The following is a 20,247-nucleotide window of genomic DNA, read 5'->3' on the forward strand; positions in this document are numbered from 1 at the left end:
GGCTCTCGAAACAAATATTCCACAACATCCCTCCCTCCCTTTATATATCGTTTCTTTGCCCAATTTTGTGCGTTGACATTGGGCTCATCCTCGCACTCTCTAGGTAACCTATCGCCAAGTCATTTCGGCGATAAGCAGCATTTAAACAACGGACCCCTCGAGCGGCCGCTCCGGGTGGGCTTATCTCCAGTGAGATCCCCGAGACACAGTGACGCCATATGTCATCTCATGCTCAGTCTCAATTGGCCGTATGTCGTTTCTGTTGATGCAACATTGAACAAAGGACCCCTCGCTGTTTCTGCTGTAGCTGTCTTGGCAGTCAAACTGCTGTTGATCAGGGTATCGGAGGTGACATCTGTGCATGTTCGCCATCGGAGTTAAGAGCTTCTCCAAGTTAAAAGTTGGTAGGACATTGGCCTGTCACAGTGGTAACGCCTATCGCCTGGACATTTCCTTGAGATGAGGACAGGCCTCCATTGGGAAGGGTCCATCGAGTTTTATATTGGGTCGTCGCTGTTTGCTGTCCGGCGTGCACCGCCCGGATTCCCGGTCCCGCCCTTCGGGTTGCTGGTCCCACATTGGCCGCACCGGCCCCACCAGACGCCGGTTCCTGTCCGGGCATCTCGCCGCCATTCATCTCCGTCAAATCAAGGTAATGGTCCGCACCTCGGCATTCTTAAACAAATCAATCCTCCACTCCGACTCCAAAAACCCAATCCGCTGAAACATACCTTCCCGTCCTTCCACCTCTTTCAACGCCAAAAAGAACTGCGGCCCATCCGCATCTTCTCCCGTTTCCTCATCCAGCGTCTTCTTCTTCCTTCCACCAAACAACACCACCAACACCCTTTCCATAAGCGCCACACTCCCCGGGTCATCATGTCTAGGACAGTCCGGCAACATGGGCACCAAAACGCCCTCCCCTCCATCACCATCATCCTTCCCATTGCCATTATCATACTGAATGGCTACCACCAAGTTATTCCTCCCCGTCCACTCATGACTGCTCTTTTTGGTCCCAGTCGTCCATACCACTCCCCATCGGTATGCTGCCCTCAGTGTGACCTGTCCACCTTTTAACTTGCCGAACTCGTTTCCGCCTTCATATTCACACCATGTCTTTGTCGGGTCGGGATTAACCTCCAGCCGCTCATCAACCTCAAACTCGTACCCCGAGCGCGTAATGTGTTTGTACCGCACACTACATTTACTCGCCGTCGGCCAGTGCCCTCTTGCCTTCCCATGATACGCCGCCGTGTTTTCCACCGGATAACACGAGCGCGACATCCAGCTCCAAGTAGGGATTTTGTCACCCGCCCGAAGCACCTTTTTGTGTCGGTAGGGTTGCCACAGCAGCGCCCTTGGTAAGTCGTGCAGCCAGAGACCGGCGAGATATCGATCCGAAGGGCCGAGGAGAGAATGGATTCGCTTAGCGATGCCGGCTAAAGCAAAGGACCGGTCGAGTTCTTTGGTTAGGGACAGGAAGGAGTACTCTTCTACGCAGCGGAGGAAGAAGTCGTGGAGGAGACGGCTGTCTTTTGTCGTCTCCGTCTCCGGCGGGCCAGGAGAAGTGAGGTTAGCGAATAATACCTTCTTCGGTATCGTTCCACAGGTTAGAGACGATGGCGAGTCCGTGTCGAAAGTTGATGACCGCGATAGTGGCAACGGGGGACTCAACAGGCCCGAACCCTCAATATCTGCACCCCTACTGCCCCCCGTGCCAGGCGCTCTCCAACAAGCAGCAGCGTTGTTGTTCAAGTTCCGCACACTCAACACGTGTCCCCTCTCGATCCCGCCGCATTCGCAGAAACATCCGCTTCTGCACTCCCATAGGACTTCACTGCTGCCGAAATGGAGGGTTCGTCTGCTTAGTAGGCGTTCTTGGAAGACCCATGCTCTGCTGAGGATGGGTTCCTTGAGCGTGCGGAAGTATTCGACTTCTCCGAAGAGGGTTTCGTGGCTTCGTTCGTGGCCTATTCGGGCGTAGACTGGTAGCTGTATTTGTTGCTGGTGCTGTACCCTTCCTTCTGCCCCTCTCCTTTTCCTGTCCCCTTCCCCTACCCCTTTCCCCTCCCCCTTACTCTCCCTTTTCCCCACCCCCTCTCCTTCTTCCAGAGGTAGGGAGAGAGGCAAACTCCCAACCTCAACAGTATCCATCCCCGCCCTCAAACTCCTGTTATTCCCCGTCACACTCATCTTCAAATCCCGAAACCCCTGCCCATGAAACCTCCTCCGAAATAAACTAACACTCGCATCCCGCTGCGCTGTAGCCGCGATATTCAGCGCAGCGTGCGCATATATCGACGACATATTTGCGCTTTCGCGCAACCAGTCTTCTTCGGAATCTTGCAGGATGCAGAGTGAATCGATCCAGAGGTATTGGTAGCCGAGGGAGCGGACGAGGAGGACTACGTCCTGAAACAAAAGGGGGAGGGTCGGCCAGGGGATTCCCGATGGGGAGGTGTGGATGGGGAGGGTGGAAACGGTGGTGGTGAGGAGGGGGTGCGTGGGGGAGGGGGGGCCCCAGCAGTGGGAGAGGGTTGTGTATTCTGGGGGAGTATAAGAGGAAGAAGGGGAAGATGGGGAGAAAAAGGGAGAGGTGGTGGTGTCGATTAATCTGACGCCGCCGCGGAGGTCGAGGAGGCGGCGCGGGAGGGTGTGAGGTTCGGGAGCACATTTGGGGTGTGAAGAGTCGCATTGGGAAAGCCAACGGGTTGCGAGACGGACGACCCGGTCCAGGGTGATGGCGTAAGGGACGTGGTTGGCGAAGTTGATTGCTGGGTGTGGAAGCGGGAGGGGATTGTTGTGTTGGACTCCTTCGTTCCTCTCCTCTTCGCGCTCCATTCGGTCGTTTACTTTCCTCCTTTCCTCTTCATCGACCGCATCCGTGCTTTCCTTGTCTTCTCTGCCCTCCAATGTTTCTCCTGGCTCTCTAACCTCTTCGGGCTCTTCAGTCACCCTGCCCTCTCCAGTCACCCTGCCCTCTCCAGTCACCCTGCCCTCTCCAGTCACCCTGCCCTCTCCAGTCACCCTGCCCTCTCCAGTCACCCTGCCCTCTCCAGTCACCCTGCCCTCTCCCATCTCATCCGTCCCTTTGACTCCCTCATTCTCCAATGCTTGGTCTCCGCCCTTTCCCAACCCTTCACCTCCCCCTCTCTCCCCCTTTCCTTGCTCTTTTGCCCCCTCCTCTGCGCTTCTCTGCAGGTCAACCAAATCCCAAGGATAATGATAAAACTCAACCCTACTCGTCGAATCCCTAACCGTCAACGCATGTGGAAAGGTCGCATCCGGGTAATCGTCGTATAAAAGCGCTCTGAAGAGGCAGAGCCTTCCCCCTTTTCCTCCTATTTCTCCTTCCCCTTCCCTAACAACCCCATCCTGCTCCCCCAATTTAGAAGGTGGTGCAGCAGGTTGCTGGGTCAAACACAAAATCCTCCTGAAACTCCTCGCATCCGCCACCGGCGCCTTGGAAATGTAGTAACTTGATGGGTCGTCGTCCCAGAAAAGGTTGATGGCTTTGTGCAAGAGGGGGCAGTAGGGACATGCTGGTGAATTGCTGTTGCTGTTGGGATCATGACCGGATGTACGCAGGAGGTCGTGATACTCGATCAAAAGGTAGCGAGGTGGGAGGGTGGAATGGGAATGGGCGTGGGTTGGGAGGTGGTGGTGGGAACCATAGTGGGAATCAGAGCGGGACCCAGAGTGGGAAATCTGGATGTGGTTGTAGGAGTTGAGGATTGGTGGGTGCGAGTCGAAGGGGCGGAAGAGCGGGTAGGAGAGGTTGAGGCAGGAGGGGCAGACTGCTTGTGGTTTTGCGTCGTTGCCGTCCTCGAAGTTGTTGTCATTGGTATCTCCTTGTAAGGTTGGCGTCGATGGTGCTGATGTTGGTGATCCTGTTGATGATGGTGATGATGATCGTGATCGTGATGCGGGGTCACGTTCATGATAAGATTCTTCAAGTCCCACAACCTTCAACTTTCGCGTCGCTTCCACCAGCCCGTTGTCGATGCGGCTCATGATGATGTCTTTCCACCCCTAAAACATCTGATTGTTAAGGCGGAAGCGGGTAGAATAAGGCGATTCTTTCGAGCGGCCTCATCTCGTGTTGTTTTTGTCACAAAAGACGAAGTGAGATGAAGTCAAAAGAAGAGTGCAGGGCCCCGGAATGCCCGTGGGAGCCCTCCAGGGATCTCGCAAGCGAAGCGTTACAGTGGGCATGGGGACTGGGATGGGAGGCCCTGGAGGCCTTGGCGTCGATGTTGTGCTTTTGAGGCCTGCAGGGTCCCATTCCGAGATCCGCCCCATGCCGCTATCACCACCATCGCCGCTGGGACTTGTAGCGCTGTCAGTGGTGGATTCGGGGCTAATTGGCTGATGTTTACAACATTCATAGGTCACGATCGAACTTAGAGGTTCAGTCCAGTTGGAGATTGCCCGTGACCCTGCCTACCTTACGACAACACCAACGCATTTTCTAGACCCAGCGCACTACTTACCACGTAGGCTACTGGACGACCGTGATGGAAAGGTTAATATTCGGGGGTTGTTTTGTGATCCTGGTCCTTATGGTAGGGACGGGAGGCAGAGGGTGCGGGAATCGGAAGCTGGGGGCCGTGCTGGCCGGGTGTGTTGCCATTGTGTTGCCGGGATTTGGTGGCCCGCGCTCGCCGTCTCCCGAAGCGGGCCGCCTTCACTTGGACCATCGGGACACTCATATATAGAACCATCATTTGCAGACGTGGTAGAACATGCAGACCTGGGTGAGGATGTTCAGCTCAATTTCTTGATGTACCTATACTTACTTTTTTTCCCCCACAACGTTGGGGGATGGTTTGAACATTGACCCTGTAATCAAGTGATCAAGCAGGGTCTCAATTGCGCGTCGGTGTATGCCAGATGCACTGAGGACACTCAGCGCTGCCGCATTATCGACGCAGGCTGTGCTTGGGCGAACTAGGAAGGAATTGATAAGGGGCCATGAAAGAATGCTTTCAATAAATATCTTACATTTCACTTCCTCTATCCGTGACCGATTAAACCCAACCTCTAGTCTAGACCCTAGCATCCCGCAGTACCATCATATTTGGACTGCAAAGAGCAGCACCCCTTGAAAAGAATACTGGTCATGCAAGTAAATGGGCGGAAGTTGACATCAGGGGTAGTGAGTATGTAAAGGAATGCGTGTATATTCTCAGAATGTTCACGCGAGAAACGAAAATGGAGCCGTGCTGCCCCGAGAAAATGGCAAGCTTCCGAAGAAATAACCGGAGTTGTACTGAGTCAAGAGAGTTGTAGACCCTGCTACGGGACTCTAGATAGCCCATGACGTATATGCCTTTCTCTCTGTGAAATCTGAAGAACCGGGAGTGCATTCAATCCACCATCATTGTCCCTTAGACGCGACCGGTTAACGAACAACGAAGTACATAACAACGACACGGAACCACAACCTTTTTTTTTTTTTTGGCAATAGAAGCTTGATGTTGGGCCAAGGAGGCATTGCAGCCTCCTACCTAGGTATCGGAGTGCATCGATAGGTAGGTGGCCTCATTGCCTGAGGCGTCGGATCGGAAACCTTCCCTCCTCCGCATGGCGCATGCATTCCCTTCTTCCACTTCCATCCCATCTCTCACCCTGGCATCGCAGGTGACTGCCTGACCTTTCTCCGAGCTTCTTACACTGCCATAAAGGCAAACCTGAGCGTCTTCGTCCAATAACACGTCGTCGTCAACTGTCAAGTTGCCCAAGCGACAGCTGCCAGCTTTGCCAGCCGTGGTTCTGGCGCGCAACACCCTCCTATTCAGTGCCTCATTGTCAATGACCCTTCACGTCCACTCGCTTCACCTTCACCAACTTCCATTTCGACCTTTTGATCAGCTCTCCCATTTCACTCCTCAATCCCAAACCTTCTCTTTCAACAAAACACGACCTTCAAACCAAACAATTACAATCGCTCATCACCATCGCAACCCCATCGCGTTGCATCCACTTACCTACTCACCTTTATCTCTACTCACCACAACCAGAACCAGCCCAAACTCTCGACACCAGACGAGAAGCAAAAGCTGCACAAAGTAAACACAAAACAACATGTCGCTCTCCAAACCGTCAAAAGAGCCGACACCCCCGCCTACACCCCCCGGCGAGTTTGCAGCAACCGACATCCCGCTTCCTAACTCGTCTTGGCTCATTCCGCCTGCTATCGACTCTCCACACTGGGCTATTGCAGCTGAGGATATACCAACCGACATCCCGCCTACCGACTCTCCACACTGGACTACTGTAGCTGAGGAGGATCTTCGTAGTAAGCTTGTTAAGATCGGCGACAACGCCAAGATTCAGGAGATAATTAACGTCCTAGGCGGCGGCGTCCCCACCCCATGCAGGTGGACGCAGGTATATTGGCCACCTTTGAGTGAAGAGCGCAGCACAACTCCCCTAGAGGCACCTTCAACCCGTGAGGACGATCAACTTGTCGAGATCGGCAACGACAGCGACGACGCCCACGACATGGGCAATCCCAAAACCATAGGCGATGGCAACAACTACAGCACCAACTTCACCAAGCGCGACTTCATGTCCATGTCCAACAGTGAAGAGCGCAACCTCACCCCTCCACCCGACCACGACCACAACCAAACCATGTCCTCACAAAACCCCCCTTCACATCCTTCACACCCCTCACACCCTTCTGAGCCCCAGCCCGAGCTCAACCCTCTCTCCTCCCTCGCTACAATCCCCGACATCCTCGCCAAAATCAGCCAGAGAATGACCGATCTCCAAGCCGCCGAAAATGCCGCCAACGAGGGCACTTCCTCCTCAACAGTCCCACAGAACCAGCAAAAAGTTGATGACGTTATTTCCTCTTTTTTTCTGGATACGCTGGCTGTTGCTGCGATTGTCATGGCCGAGGAGATAGAGGACACGCAGGCGAAAGTGGCGTTGGTTAATGCTGCGCTTGTTCCGTTGCCGGCTTCTGATGATGAGGGTGAAGGGTCGCAATTGGAGGAGGACGACGAAGAGGAGGATGAGGAGTTGGATGAACAGGAGTTGGAGGATGAGGAAGAGGAGGATGAAGAGGAGAAGCAGTCGATGGTGGTTATAGAGGAGAAGCACACCCTCATCTCAATGCTGCCGTCGTTTGCCCGTAGAGCTGCAGCCGACATCCAAGTTGAGGCCATCCAACAGGAGGACAACAGCAACAGCAACAACAACATCGACCACAATCCGAAAGCTGCGCACCAGTATACCTTCCTGGTTGGTCCGACTCTATCCGAACTTCCTTTCCCGCCCTCGCTAACCGTCTCCGAGTACTCTGCCGATCTCTCTTCTTCAGAACAAGACACCCACACCCCCACATGCAGCAGCCTCGTTCACAAGTTCATCGCAGAGAACCTCAAGGCCCAAGGCAAGCTGTCGTCACAAGACCACCTCCCTGACGTAGTCGTCACTGCTTTCGACGAGATCGACTGGAGTGACCTGCTCCCTTCTCCCGCCCCTATTCCCGACAAGAGTTCGCTGGCCAAGCTAACGCCAACTTTGAGCTCATTGTCCAAAGCTTCGCTCAATGTGCAAATCGACCCGGCTGATGTCCCGCTGCCTGAGGACGATCCGTTTGAGGTTCCTCTGGGAGTCGACGTTGACGATGGCCAGGGACTTCCTGATTATGAGGAGGATCTTGAGGGCGTGGGAGCCCAATATGACGAGGGTGAAGATTGCCAAGTTGGAGAGGTCGAGTTTGAGGTTGAAGATGACGAAAGTGACGGCTCGCAGTTATTCGTCGATGACCACGGTACCAATGACCGGAGGCCGACCAGGGAGGAAAAGGGCAAGGGAAAGGCCGTCCCTGAGCCTGAAGAACCGGACAACGACAACCACGTCAATCGTTCTATGAGGTACCTGTCGCGACAAGTTGTCGATACCTCTACCGATGATGAGGTTCAACAGCAGCTTCAGGAGCAGTCGGAGCAGGACCATATGCAGTCCCCGCGGTCGCCAGTTTCGCCGTATACCCCTGCGGCAGCAGCTCGTGTTGTTACTCTGGGAATGCCTATCGCAGAATATGCGGACATGGGAACTTTCACGGCTAATGAGCAAATGGTAGCCCCCAAACCACGACCCAAAGCCGCCCCTTGCCCGAGGCACGGTACTCAGATACAGCCATCCACCCCTCCGCCTCATTCTTCCCGGGTCTACGTCCACAAGCCCAGACCGCTATCACCCGAAGAAGACTCTCCCCCCGCTTACTGCCCTCTACGCGGTCCTTCTTCTCCTACCCTCCATGTCTCCCGACGCTCATCCCCTCCATACGCAGCACAAAAATCTTCGCTGCCGGGCCCGCGTGAGTCACTGCTGCATGGCTCGACCCCATATACCGCGGCGTCATACACCCCAGCGGTAGTTCCCTGGAAGTTAGAGCAGGATAAGGATCTCCATGGTTTTCCTGACTTGCCCGTGCCGGAGCGCATGCCGACGTATACTCGGATTTCGACAACGACGGATACTTCGCCGGTTATGCCGCTGTGGTTTGATGGGTTTGATGGTGTAAGTTCTTCAACCCCCTTTTCGTCTCCTTCCCTCTTCTTGTTGACCATAACTAACCACCCTCCCAAAACAGGTTGAATGGTCCCTCATCGAGCCCAACGCCAACATCTACTACCGCCGCATCCGTCACTACTGGCACGAATCCCTCCCGCAATGGCCCCCCTACATCTTTGGGCCCACACCTTTGATCCTGGAACTCGCTCAGGTCGGCAAAGACGGCCTCGCCGGCGAATTCGACGCCCTTCTTAACTGTGAGCGGTTCGCGCCTCCAGGCTTCAACAAGCCTTGTAAACAACTCAAAGCCTTCACCAACTTCATCCGCGAGTGCTTAGCCCTGCAAGGTATCCACGGCATCAAGGTTCCCGACTTCAAGACTGTGCGGGAGTGCAAGACCTGGCTGGAGAAGGTGACCAAGAACGGCAGGATGTTATCATTCATGGCGATCCACTGCCACGTCGAGCGGCTGCGAGGTGGTATCACTCCCAATGAGCACGGGTTCTTGGATGCGATCCGGGACATGGGATGTCAACTGGGCTGGAACGAAAACGTATATTTCACCAAGCCTGAGCCCCTGCGGTCGTTTAAACACGCGCCGAGGTACGATTCGTCTTCGACGCAGTTCACTGGTCGGAGAGGGAACCGACCACAACTGAATGTCAACCCAGGCAAACACTTCGGCTATGGCCAAGGCAAGAGCACGGATTACTGCATTGCGGTCAGGGCCAATCACCCTTTACTCAATGTCAGGGTGACGCTGGCGGCGCTGAATACGCTCAACTTCGAGTGGATGAAGTGGATAGGCTGTCCGGAGTACTGGGCCAAAGACTGGGATCAATGTGAGGAGGTGGTATTGCCACTAAGAAACAGACGTCTCTCCGAGATAAAGCTCAGGAGAGAGGATTTGTGGGAAGAGGTCACAGCCTTGAGCGGACGGGTGGAGGGCTGGTTCGAGGATCATCCGGAACCGCCCAGAACCGCGGATGTTGTGGATGGCATCGCGCCGCACGTTTGTCCTAGTTGTCAAGGGTTGGGTGATGCCCATAATGAGAGCTTTTGTACCTATGACGATGCGACGCCCAGTTCATCGGGTAACTCTTCTCCAAGGAGGACGCATGGGCTGCATCCGTTCCCTAGACCGAGACCATTGCCGGAGCCGCCTAGGCCCGGGTTCAGTAGCCTGGCAAAGGATGGCCAGAGTCTCTTGACAGAAGGCAAATTGGCAAGTCTCCGTCGGTCTGAGAATGTGTTGGACAAGGTGGACAGGAACTTCGAGAAGGATCTTTCGCGGTTGAACCCTAAGAAACGGCAAAAGACTGAGGCAACAAATGTCGAGGGGGAGAAGGCCGCGAAGCCTGACACAAGGACCGAGGCTCAGAAAGAGAGGCAGCGTCGAATTAACAAGAAGAAGAAGGAGCAGCAAAAGGCATCAAAGAAGAAGAAGGCCACCAGAGCCGAAGTGGTTGCTGAATCGAAAGCCCAGATCTTTGAACACCTGAAATCTGGCGTATTCAGCCGTGAGAAGGTCAAGAATATCCTCGACAAAATCATGGCGAAGGCTAGACCGAAGCCGGGTGCCGGTGCTCACGAAGCCGAGTCCATCGGCCAGTACGGTCTGCCCATAAAGGAGGAGGCTGCCTTTCGCAGTTGGGCCAAGCTTCAATATCTCCAGCATCTCAGACTCATAGAGGCAGGCGAAAGCAGTAAGCTTTTTGGCATGTTTGAGCTCCCAGCCGACATTTCCGAGGAGGACTTCAACATGGCCCTCGTAAACAATATCGGTGTTGTTGAAAATCGCGACAAGGGTGGCTTTGAGATTGGCTGGAAACTTGATGTACAACAGGGTACTGAAAGTCAAGAGGCATTGCCTGAAGACGCACTTCAAGATGCTCTTGACAATCAGCTTGGACAAAGTAGCGCCGAACGCTCATCCGTCAAGGAGCAGGAAGCACCTGGAGAAGCAGTGAAGCCTCAACCTCAGGATGTTCAATATCCAGAACCGGTACTTTCAAGTCAGACCACGCCGGAGCAAGATCCCACTCCGGTTCTTCAGTCCAAGCAACCCGACAACGTTGCCTCAGAAGATGTCTCACAGCCTGCTGCAGAGTCATCCACCGGTCCCGAAGCTGCTCCCGAAGCTGCTCCTAGTCATGCGACCGATGCCACTCCCACTGTCGCCCCCACAGATCCCCCCTTCCCTACCCAAGAAACATCCAATCATGCCGACACCTCCGCCCTCAATCCGCCTCCCCTCGATAAATCCAAAGAAGCTTCCAAAGCCAAGAAAGAGCGCCGCAAGCTCCGCAAGCGTCTCGAACGCCAGCAAGAAGAGGCCCGCGTCCGCGAAGAAGCCGCCGCGCGCGAAGAACGCCGTCGCCAAGCCGAAGCCCAGCATCAAGCCAAGATCGACCGCAAAGTAGCCGAAGCCCAAAGGAAGCTCGACGAAGAGAAAGCTCGACGGTTGGAGCAACAGCAGAAGGATGAGGCTGCTCGGTTGCAACGGGTCAAGGAAGAGGAGGCCCGTCTTCAAAGGGTCAAAGAGGAAGAGGCGAAGAAGCGAGAGGAGGAAGAAGCGAGGAAGAGGGGAGAGGAGAAGAAGAGGCAGGAGGATGAGAGGAGGAAAACGGAGGAGCGAATTACCGAGGAACTGAGAAGGCAGATTGAGGAGGAGGCCAGGCTGCAAGCGGAGAAGGAGTGGCATGCCAAGGAGGAGCAGAGGAAGCTCAAGGAGGCAGCCCAACAGGAAGAGGCAAGACGGATAGCCTTGAAGGTTAAGCAGAAGGCAGAACTTGAAGCCAAGCAAAAGACTGAGCTGGAAGTTAAACGGTTGGTTGAGGTGGAAGCCAAGCGCAAAGCTGAAGAGGACCGGAAAGCTGAACAGAAGCGGAAGGTTGCCGAAGCTAAGCGTGAGGCAGAAGTAAAGCGTGAGGCGGAAGCAAAGCGTGAGGCGGAAGCAAAGCGCAAGGCTGAAGAGGCGAAGAAGAAGGCGGAGGAAGCTCGGCTCAAAGCGGAAGAGGAAGCCAGACTCAAGAAAGAGGAGGAAGCCAATCGCAAAGCTGAGGAGAAGAAACGTCAAGCTGAAGCCAAGCGACTGGCTGAGGAGAAGCGAAAAGCCGAGGCCGCTCGCCTGACTGAGGCAAAACGTCTTGCTGATGACAAGAAACAGGCTGAAGCCAAACGGACGGTCGAAGAACAGCAACGGCAAGCCGAGCTCAAGCGACAGACTGAACTAGAACGCCTTGCCGAGATGAAACGAAAAGCCGACGACGAAAAACGGAAGGCTGATGAGGCCGCTCTTCAAGCCGCGGCCGCTTTTCAGGCCGAAGTTGAACGCCAAGCCGAACTTGAACATCAAGCTAAGCTCAAACATCAGGCCGAAGAGAAAGCGGCCGCCGAAGCCAAGCTCAAGGCCGAAGAGAAAGCGGCCGCCGAAGCCAAGCTCAAGGCCGAAGCGGAAGCCAGACTCAGAGCCGAACGTGAAGCCAGACTGAAGACTGAACGCAAAGCTCGCCTCAAAGCCGAACAAGCTAAATTCAAAGCCGAAGCGGAGGCCAAAGCCGCAGCAGAAGCAAAGCGAAAAGCCGACCTCCTCAAACGGCAGCAAGCAGAATAGGAATCGAAGCGCCGGGCAGAGGAGGTCAGGCAGCGCAAAGCCGCAGAAGCTAAGAAACGCGCGGCCGAGGAAAAGAAGAAGGCTATTGAGGAGGTTGAGCGTCGTCGCCAGGCTGACCTCGAAGCTGCTCGTCTGGCCAAGGAGGAGCAGGAACGTCGTGCTAGGGAGCATGCTGAGAACTTGAAGAGAGAAGCTCAGGTGGCCCGCAAGGCAGAAGAGGAGGCTATTCGGCGGGCGATGGAGGAGGCCAGGATTCGACGTGAGGCGGAGGCTAGGGTCAGCCGGGAGAAGGAGGAGGCTGAACGGTTGAAGAGAGAAGCTGAGCAGCAGAAGAAGGAAAGTGAGCAGCAGAGAATGGCGGCTGAACAGCTGAAGAAAGAGGCACAAGAGGCCATCGAGAGGGCTGAGCGGGAAGAGGCAAGGAAGAAAGCTGCTGAAGAAGTCAAGCGCCGGAAGAAGGCTCAACGTAAGGCGGAAGCAGAGACCAAGCGAGAGGCCGAAGCTGCAGCTTCTCGAGTCAAAGCCGAAGGGGAGGAAAGGCTTCGAGCAATATTGGGTATCCAGCAGGTCGACAACACCCTGACCTTTTGCGAGCAAAAAGCCACTCCCTTCCACGAGCAACAAATCCTCATGCAAGAAGCCTGGCACCAGATTGACGAATCCCTCCTTCTGTCTCAACAGGCTCATGACACGCTTCTCCGCGCTCAGTACCACAACTCCGAAGCTTTCCGCCAACTAGGAGAGGCGGACCTTCTCATCTCGCTCTCGCAAGGCGTTTCAGAAGACTTGGAACCCACTCAAGATGCTCCATGTCTGATCTCCGCCCGCCACCACTTTGATGAAGCCCTCCTTCAAGCCCAGGAAGGATACCGTCTTCTTCAAGAAGCATGGAACTACCACGACTCGTCAACGCGCACCGCTGAGGAAGGCCATCGTTTGCTGGTAGAAGTCGGTCTTGAGGGCGAGCATCTTCGGACAAGTCAGGAATATTCTTTCGTTGAGGCCTGCCATCATAATGAAGAGGCATTCCAAAAGGCAGAAGAGGCTCGTCGTGTTCTCGAGGAGGCTTTCACGAGGATGGGGATCCCTCACCATTTCGTTAAAGACACTCACAATTCCAATGCCGATGCCGAGGAGCACAACGCCGGCGTTGAACAGGACGGTAGCGTCCACGTCATCACACCTCCCACTTCTCACCAGCAGCTGTCGGACCCGGAAGCAGACGCCGAAACCGAGACCGTCTCCCCCAGTTTTGACTCGATGTCCACCACCACCACGAACGAGCAGGACGGCCGTCCCTACGAAGAGCGCCTAGCGGCCGTCATTAACGACCACCTCGTCACCTACGGCGTTTGGAACCCGGAGTCGTTTTATGTTCGGTATGACTCGCGCTGTGCAACCGGTCCGAGGGCGCATGAGGTGCCAGTGGGGAGGAAGAGCAAAGACTATCGCGATGCTTTAGGAAGCGATGTAATCGGTGTGAAGGAGGTATGGTGGTGAGATCAGGTATTCTTGCTGGGCGATGGATGGAGTTTTTCAGCTTCAGGGTATTGCCTTTATGACAATTATGTCGAAGTACGATTGAGTTGACTTGGAGGTAATGTGGTAGCGAGCATTTTGGCAGTCATCGTGCTCAGAGATTCAGAGTGCTTTAGATTGAGAGCATGAGATTATGAGCAGATTTGCAGAATCCTCGAGTTGAAATTGAGTGACAAACGGCGTTAACAGCGGTCTAATATTTGGGGTGATTGCGCGAGGGGGAGATAATGTTCGTGACGAAAGTGATGATTGATATCAAACAGGCCGTGGAGAGTTTGTTTGAGTTTTTGTAGAGTGGTTTGCGTGGATATCTTCGAGATGTCCAACACTGGCAACGATGATGAAATGTGATGAAAGAGAACAAATTGGGTTAGATGACTAAAATTGCAAGCGTCCTGGTCACGATGCCCTAGGAAATTGTTAGTGCATGCCTAAGGTGCACAAGAATTGGGTACGGAACAGCCGGGGACATACCCTAACCCTACGACACGCCACGGAGGGTTCAAGAGCGATTGCAAAGGACCCGACCTTTGAATAAATGGCGGACGGAACAATATTTGTTGTCGTGAGCAAGCAACTGACACGAAGCAAGAGGAAGGATGGGGGAATGCTCACTGGCATTTTTTGGGGGGGATGCCATGAACAAAGACGGGGTGCCAGCCAGGTCTCAGTACAGGGGCCGAAATGGAAATTCATGTTGGGATGCACCTTTCACAGATGTGAAATTGAGAACCGATTGCCTCTTGCAGTGCCGCCCATACCCTCAGTGCAAGTCAGTTGACTGACTTGCTGATGTCTCAACCTCGTTCTGCCTGCCATTGCGGTTAAATGAGGTGTTCCTCTGACGGAGGCCCTACCCCTCCTCACTCGAGTCGTCTTCACGGCTTCTTACTTTTACTCCTTCTGTGTCACGGCTCTGGAAGGATCTGGTTCTCATACATGCTCATCCATCCGGAGGTCAAAGTGTCATGATTCTTCTGATATCAGGTTCAGACTCCAGAATCAAGGTAGTGGAAAGAAAATTACTTGGGTCTCTTATCACATGGAGTTTGCGTTTCTACCATACATCTTTCTTCCCGTTCCTTCGATGATGGAATATTATCACTGTTGTGAATACGTCAACTTGAAAGCGAATCATCTCTTTCAAAATGAAACTCAACAATACCATCATGACCTTGCAACATTTCCAAAGGGTTGGCATACCTCTCCATCTCCGTACCTGCCAAACCAGCAACCCAAACAACCCAGTCCTTATCCTAGAGGTATCCTATCCTCCTCCTTAATCCTCTCATCCTTACAAGTTACAACACCGCCTTCAACTTCCCACTCCTCCTCCCCTCCCACTCAGCAATGACATCCATCAAGCTGGGACTCAAACAATCATACACCTTTTCTCCAAAGATCTCTCTCAGCCTGTCTCTAACTTGCTTTATGTTCCCACCCTTACCCTCATCTCCATTGGCGTGCGCGTGTGGTTCAAACCCCCCCTCAATAATACTGCTCACAAACGCAGCAAACTCCACCTTTCCCTCGCCCAGTCCCCCACCCTCATTTTCACCTTCGCCCTCACTACCCCCACTCTGACCCAAAGCAAGTTCCCCATGCACAAAATCCAGCCCCCTAAACGGGTGCTGTTTCTCAATCCTTCCATACAAATGCACCCCACACTCCTTACACTTCCACCGTTGAATCGTCGCATTCTCATCAACCACCTCTAACTTCTCCGCATTGGCGATAACAGAGAGACCAGATGACGGAACAACCCCGACTACCGAGAACAGGGCGCCAGAGGGTTTCCAGCATTTGGAGCAGCCGCAGGCGTGGTTGTGGAGGATTTGGTTGGTTAGGGTGACTTTGATGGGTCCTGGGGAGGAAGAGGGGGGGCAGTGGCAGATTAGGGTTATGGGGAGGGCTGGGAGGGATGGTTCCTCTTGTTTGGTGGTTGTGGAGGCGGAAGAGGGGAGGTTATCGAGGAGGGGGTGGAGAGATATTTCCGAGGAGAGTGCTGCAGTCATTGTGAAGTTATGATGGAGTGACTGGGTGGTTTGGTATGTTTTTGAGTAGCTTGAATATGTTGATGTTGATGTTGATGTTGATGGCGTTGACGATGATGGTGCTACTGCTGGTGGTGGTGGTGCTGATGATATCAGTACCACCCAGGCTGGTCTGAAACTGCCGAGTAAGCTGGATGTCTTGATAAGAGGCTCGAGGTTTTTTTTTTTTTTTTTTGGGCTTTCAGGATGGTACCTTGTTCGTCGATATGGAAGGGCCAGCTGCTTCTTTAATACTCACTTATACGTCTTCCAGTCTATAACCCATTGTCGATGGGTAATTGTTCTGGCTGAAAACCAGCTGCATGAACAACCCAGATGTAGAGAGCGGGAGAGACATCTAACTCCCGAATTCCTCTACGATATCAGGGGTAAATACCATCCCGTCACTCGAATTACCCGTCAACCCGCGAACCGGTCCTGCATGATCACCAACATCCCGAGTAGTTCCCGAACACCCTCCGGCTATGTTGAGCCGCACTGAGAAGATGGCGTCTAGATAAGGTGAATCACGCCATCGGAATTCCTATATCACTACTCCGGTATGTCAGTCGACCGGCAATGGCGGTACTCAGGTGTGCCAGGGACAGCAGGAATGCGGGCATTAGTTACACCGAGAGGGGTATCTTGGGATGAACGTTCGATGGTGGAAGAACTTGTTAAGAATCTTGCTCGTGTGATATCTTTACGGTCAAAGATCAACCAGACACAATTCTTTTGTCACATACAAACACTGCAAAGCACATCGTTCAGATCAAATAGTGCCTGTAATTGCATTGATGATGAATTCCAAACCCAAACCACCTAAAGAACTCCAACCGGCCCAGGCCCAACTGCAACCGCAACCGCAACCCACCCCCGTCTCTTTCTTGGATTCCGCGCTTTGCCATTTTTTTGCCGCCGCTCGAAGAAAAAGACAGACCCTTCTTTGGTGCCAAATGTTTCCCAATGCCTGCCTGTAGAAAGAACCCCCCAACTGTGTAGCGTAGAGTGGCATAGTGCGTGGTAGTAGTAACTTGGGGTATTATATACCAACGTCCTTGCGTATGTGAAATATAGTCGTTCTTTATTCTCCGCATTCATAGGTCCCCTAGTGAGTCTGGAAAAGACTCTTCTCGGGACTAGGATCCTCATGCTTGGCCGTGCTGCCTTTGCCCCTCCACGTGCTGACAGCCTGAATATTGGCCTTGTATGTCTGCACCTCGGTTCCATATGCCCTCGGCGTCAGCTTGATCAGCGTGTGCAGCGGCACGGGCACCCAGGGACTCTCTTCCTGCGTCTTCTGCATAAAATACGCATATATGCAGCGAATGACCGCCTGATGCGAGATGATGAGGATATCCTCGCTGCGCTCCAGCTCCATGATGATGGGCTCCAGGCGGATCACCACGTCGCGGTAGCTTTCACCTCCACGATACCGGTAGTTGTACTTGTCTTCGTCGCGTGCTTGGAAGTCATCCGGATGAAGGTCCGCTATCTCTTGATACGTCATGCCGTCGCAAACGCCAGCGTCGAGCTCGTCGAGGGCCTTCCATTGTAACTGGTTGTAGTGTTTTGGTAGGTGGCGCGCCGTGGCGATGGTGCGCTTTAGTGTCGATGTCCATACTGTCAAGGGGCGGTCGCTCTGCGGAATGACATGTTAGACCTCGTGAGACAAAGAATGCGGGGCAAGGAGTAACGTACACCAACGGATTCTAATACTAGCTCGGGGAGCTTCCGCGCGTACTCTTCACCTCTGTGCGATAGCTCGGCATCGCCACCTATGCGACCTTCGAGATTGAGCATAGACTCGCCGTGCTACAAATTGTTAGCATTCCGCACCAATTGACAGACACAACCAGAGATACGTACCCTTGACAACCATACTGATCGAGGGCGGATGTGGAGGTTCATGAGGTAGTAGACAATACGACTTTGGAGGTAGTCGCGAATGCGGTTGATGATGACTTGCTTCCCCACGTTCATAATCTTGAGGAAGGTCAAATCCTCCTCGTCGCCGTCTTCGTTGAGCGACTTGTACACCTTTTCGTAGTTGCGTATGCGATTGCGGAAGTCGAGAGCGGCCGTTTCGGGATCTTGGCCCTGGTAATCGGGACTGGTGGTCTTGACGTCGCGAATGTTCATCATGATCATGTTCTCGTCGTCACACTTGGACTCAACAAAGATGACCTCAATGTTATTTTGCGTCATGATGTCGAGTACCCATTTGCGCCTTTCTTTTGTGCTGTTGGTGGCATCGAGGATACCGACGACTCCGCCCTTCTTAAACCACCGGAGCATGTCGGCTACCGCGGCCTCAGCGGCAGCGCGGCGCTTGCGCTCTCCCTCCTGGTTGTTGGTATCGAAGAAGTCGGCCGGCGGTTGGGGAGCATCTGTGCGTCTGTAGTTGCCGACATTGAAGGTGGCGGCGGGGATCGAGAGCCAGGCGAGGTAGCGTTGCGCTGGAAGGGACGAGAGTTAGCAATTGAGCCCTATCAAAAGATACGAGATAGATGGTGTAGATGGTACCTTTCTGGGCGATAAAGCTCTTTCCCCGGGCTGGAAGACCCACCATCACCACGCAGATGCGGGTGTTCTCAACCTGCACGCCGATGCCATTTGTCCTAGGGGCCATGGTTGCTGATGTGTTGGTGTACTGGGAGTTGATCGAGGTCGAGGAAGGGCAGGGAGCACTGCAAAATCATGTAGGTACGGAATTGGGCGCGCAGTGGTCGAGTTCTTGTAGTTGTGGTCAAGTCGTTACAAGTACGGTGAAGTAGTTGATCGCGTGAGGCAAGTCGAGTTGGGGTAGCGACAGTGACCGGGGGGAGCCTTCTGGGTTGCTTGGCTGACAACAAGGGCAGTTGGTAGGCTGGTCTTGCGCAAGGTGCCTTGAAGGGTACCTGTTTCGACGACGTAGCAGGGCGTTGCGGGTGGAAACGTGGGGATGGAAAGTCTGGATGTCGTTGGCGGATGCGATGGAAGCGGCGGCGAGACTAGATCCGAACGGGAATCGGGGACGATCTCTGGCGAGCAGCAGCAATGGCAGCGGCGAATTTGATTTGGGGGACGGAGGAAAAAGTTGGGAGGGAAGATGAAAGTAGTGTAAAGGGGAAGAAAAGTAATAAGGTGAAGAGGACAAGAGGATGTTGAAGAATGGAACTGAATGAATAGGATGACAAGCGAATGTCAGGATCGATAAGGATAAGGTAATGGTGGTAATGGATGGATGTACCCGTCTAGCAGAAGGTGCCCTGGGTCATGGTTGGTTTCTGTTACAAAAGTACGTAGATACAAGTCCGGGTATGGTAAAGGAATCTGGACTCCTCTCTTCTAGTGTAGGACAGCTGAGCAACTAGCATTGTCTCCAAACGTAATTAGATTTTGAGGTCCAAAATAGCAACACACAATCCCAAAAGAATTTCACTCTCTTATTTCTTTACTAATGATGACCTTGGGAGTTGGAGCACGCGGTCCCTTGCGGTTCCGTCACTTCATCGGAATTCTCAGGGAAGACGGGAATTGCGGTGGAATTACCGGGCCTGAAGCGGGCAAGCATGGGGTGTCACTGGGTACAAATGGGGTGCATTGGCGGGCGGGCAAGGCCCAGGGGAGCCAGTGGGAGTCCACCGAGGCACCCACTGGGCTGTCCACCCGAATGGGTCAACCCGGCCCGGGTTGTACCTTTTTTTGTGACCGTTACGTACGAAACCGTCAAAGTGTAACATTCACCCTTATTAAAGATGGATGACTCCCGACTGAGCTCTCAACGGTTTCCAATCCTTTCCAGATTTACGTTTCAGATGGATCATGAGCAGGAAAACCCTCAAGATGGCATCATTCGCCTAAAAACATGGGAAGGAAGACTCTGCTTGTGAAGCGAGTCTAGCGGGAAAAGATGGAAAGACTCACTCACAGAGTCACAGCCCATTCACCACGCCAAGCATCACCATGCCAAGGCCAGCCAAAAGGGTTCCAGCCTTCTAGGCGCTGTTCCAAGTTCCCGTCAGCAACCACTCGTTTCAACTCCCGACCCACCTTTCGAGTTTTGACCAACCGTGCCAAGACTGGAGCAGGTCCGGATTCCCAATGAGAAAATAGTCCGAATGCAAATATCATCTTCAGCTTTGGAAATTGACAACGTGGTTCTTCTTGGGAATAAGCAATTATAAAAAACAGAAAATCTGCAGTACACGTGAACTTGAAGTTCTTTAGTAAGGTTCCACAGACAGACCGCCATGTTCAGACCTTCTCTCAAAAACCTCGGGCGGGGAGAAAGCAGGCCGTGATCGCAGATCTGAGAATAAAAAGCTAGAACAGGGTCAACGGTGGGAGTTTGCCGAAAGGCGGTATGTTATTAAAAGTCATTCCCTAACTTGATTCAGTTAGGTAATGGCGCTTGGCGCGTTAAAGAAAGACTCTTTGGAAGCGGCAACACCGACCGACAGATCTCAGGGTCTCTTCCCGCTCGCCCGTCTCCAACTCAAATCACGGTTCTGCACGGCAGCAGCAACAACATCCCCG

General features: G+C 53.5%; 4 protein-coding genes across 4 annotated transcripts; 1 reads left to right on the top strand and 3 right to left on the bottom strand.

Annotated features, from left to right (window-relative positions):
- Positions 1 to 97: 97 nt before the first annotated feature.
- Positions 98 to 2,157, bottom strand: SMAC4_08710 (uncharacterized protein; the record flags this gene model as incomplete). The annotated part of the gene is made up of 1 exon (XM_066090844.1): positions 98 to 2,157. The coding sequence occupies one exon, from the start codon at positions 2,155 to 2,157 to the stop codon at positions 643 to 645; it is 1,515 nt and encodes a 504-aa protein (XP_065947324.1). The 3' UTR covers positions 98 to 642.
- Positions 2,158 to 6,090: 3,933 nt separating this feature from the next.
- SMAC4_08711 (uncharacterized protein) lies at positions 6,091 to 13,654 on the top strand (the record flags this gene model as incomplete). The annotated part of the gene is made up of 4 exons (XM_003347226.1): positions 6,091 to 8,100; positions 8,155 to 8,544; positions 8,618 to 12,017; positions 12,174 to 13,654. The coding sequence occupies 4 exons, from the start codon at positions 6,091 to 6,093 to the stop codon at positions 13,652 to 13,654; spliced, it is 7,281 nt and encodes a 2,426-aa protein (XP_003347274.1).
- Positions 13,655 to 14,994: 1,340 nt separating this feature from the next.
- On the bottom strand, positions 14,995 to 15,708 carry SMAC4_08712 (uncharacterized protein; the record flags this gene model as incomplete). Its single annotated transcript, XM_003347227.1, has 1 exon — positions 14,995 to 15,708. One exon carries the CDS (start codon positions 15,706 to 15,708, stop codon positions 14,995 to 14,997), a length of 714 nt encoding a protein of 237 aa, XP_003347275.1.
- Positions 15,709 to 16,387: 679 nt separating this feature from the next.
- Positions 16,388 to 19,096, bottom strand: SMAC4_08713 (uncharacterized protein). The gene is made up of 4 exons (XM_003347228.2): positions 18,253 to 19,096; positions 17,596 to 18,185; positions 17,428 to 17,541; positions 16,388 to 17,368 (listed from the first exon to the last, which is right to left on the bottom strand). Exons 1-4 carry the CDS (start codon positions 18,356 to 18,358, stop codon positions 16,835 to 16,837), a joined length of 1,344 nt encoding a protein of 447 aa, XP_003347276.1. The 5' UTR covers positions 18,359 to 19,096; the 3' UTR covers positions 16,388 to 16,834.
- Positions 19,097 to 20,247: the final 1,151 nt, after the last annotated feature.

The sequence above is a fragment of the Sordaria macrospora genome, chromosome 5, assembly GCF_033870435.1.
Source record: "Sordaria macrospora chromosome 5, complete sequence".
Taxonomy (NCBI): domain Eukaryota; kingdom Fungi; phylum Ascomycota; class Sordariomycetes; order Sordariales; family Sordariaceae; genus Sordaria; species Sordaria macrospora.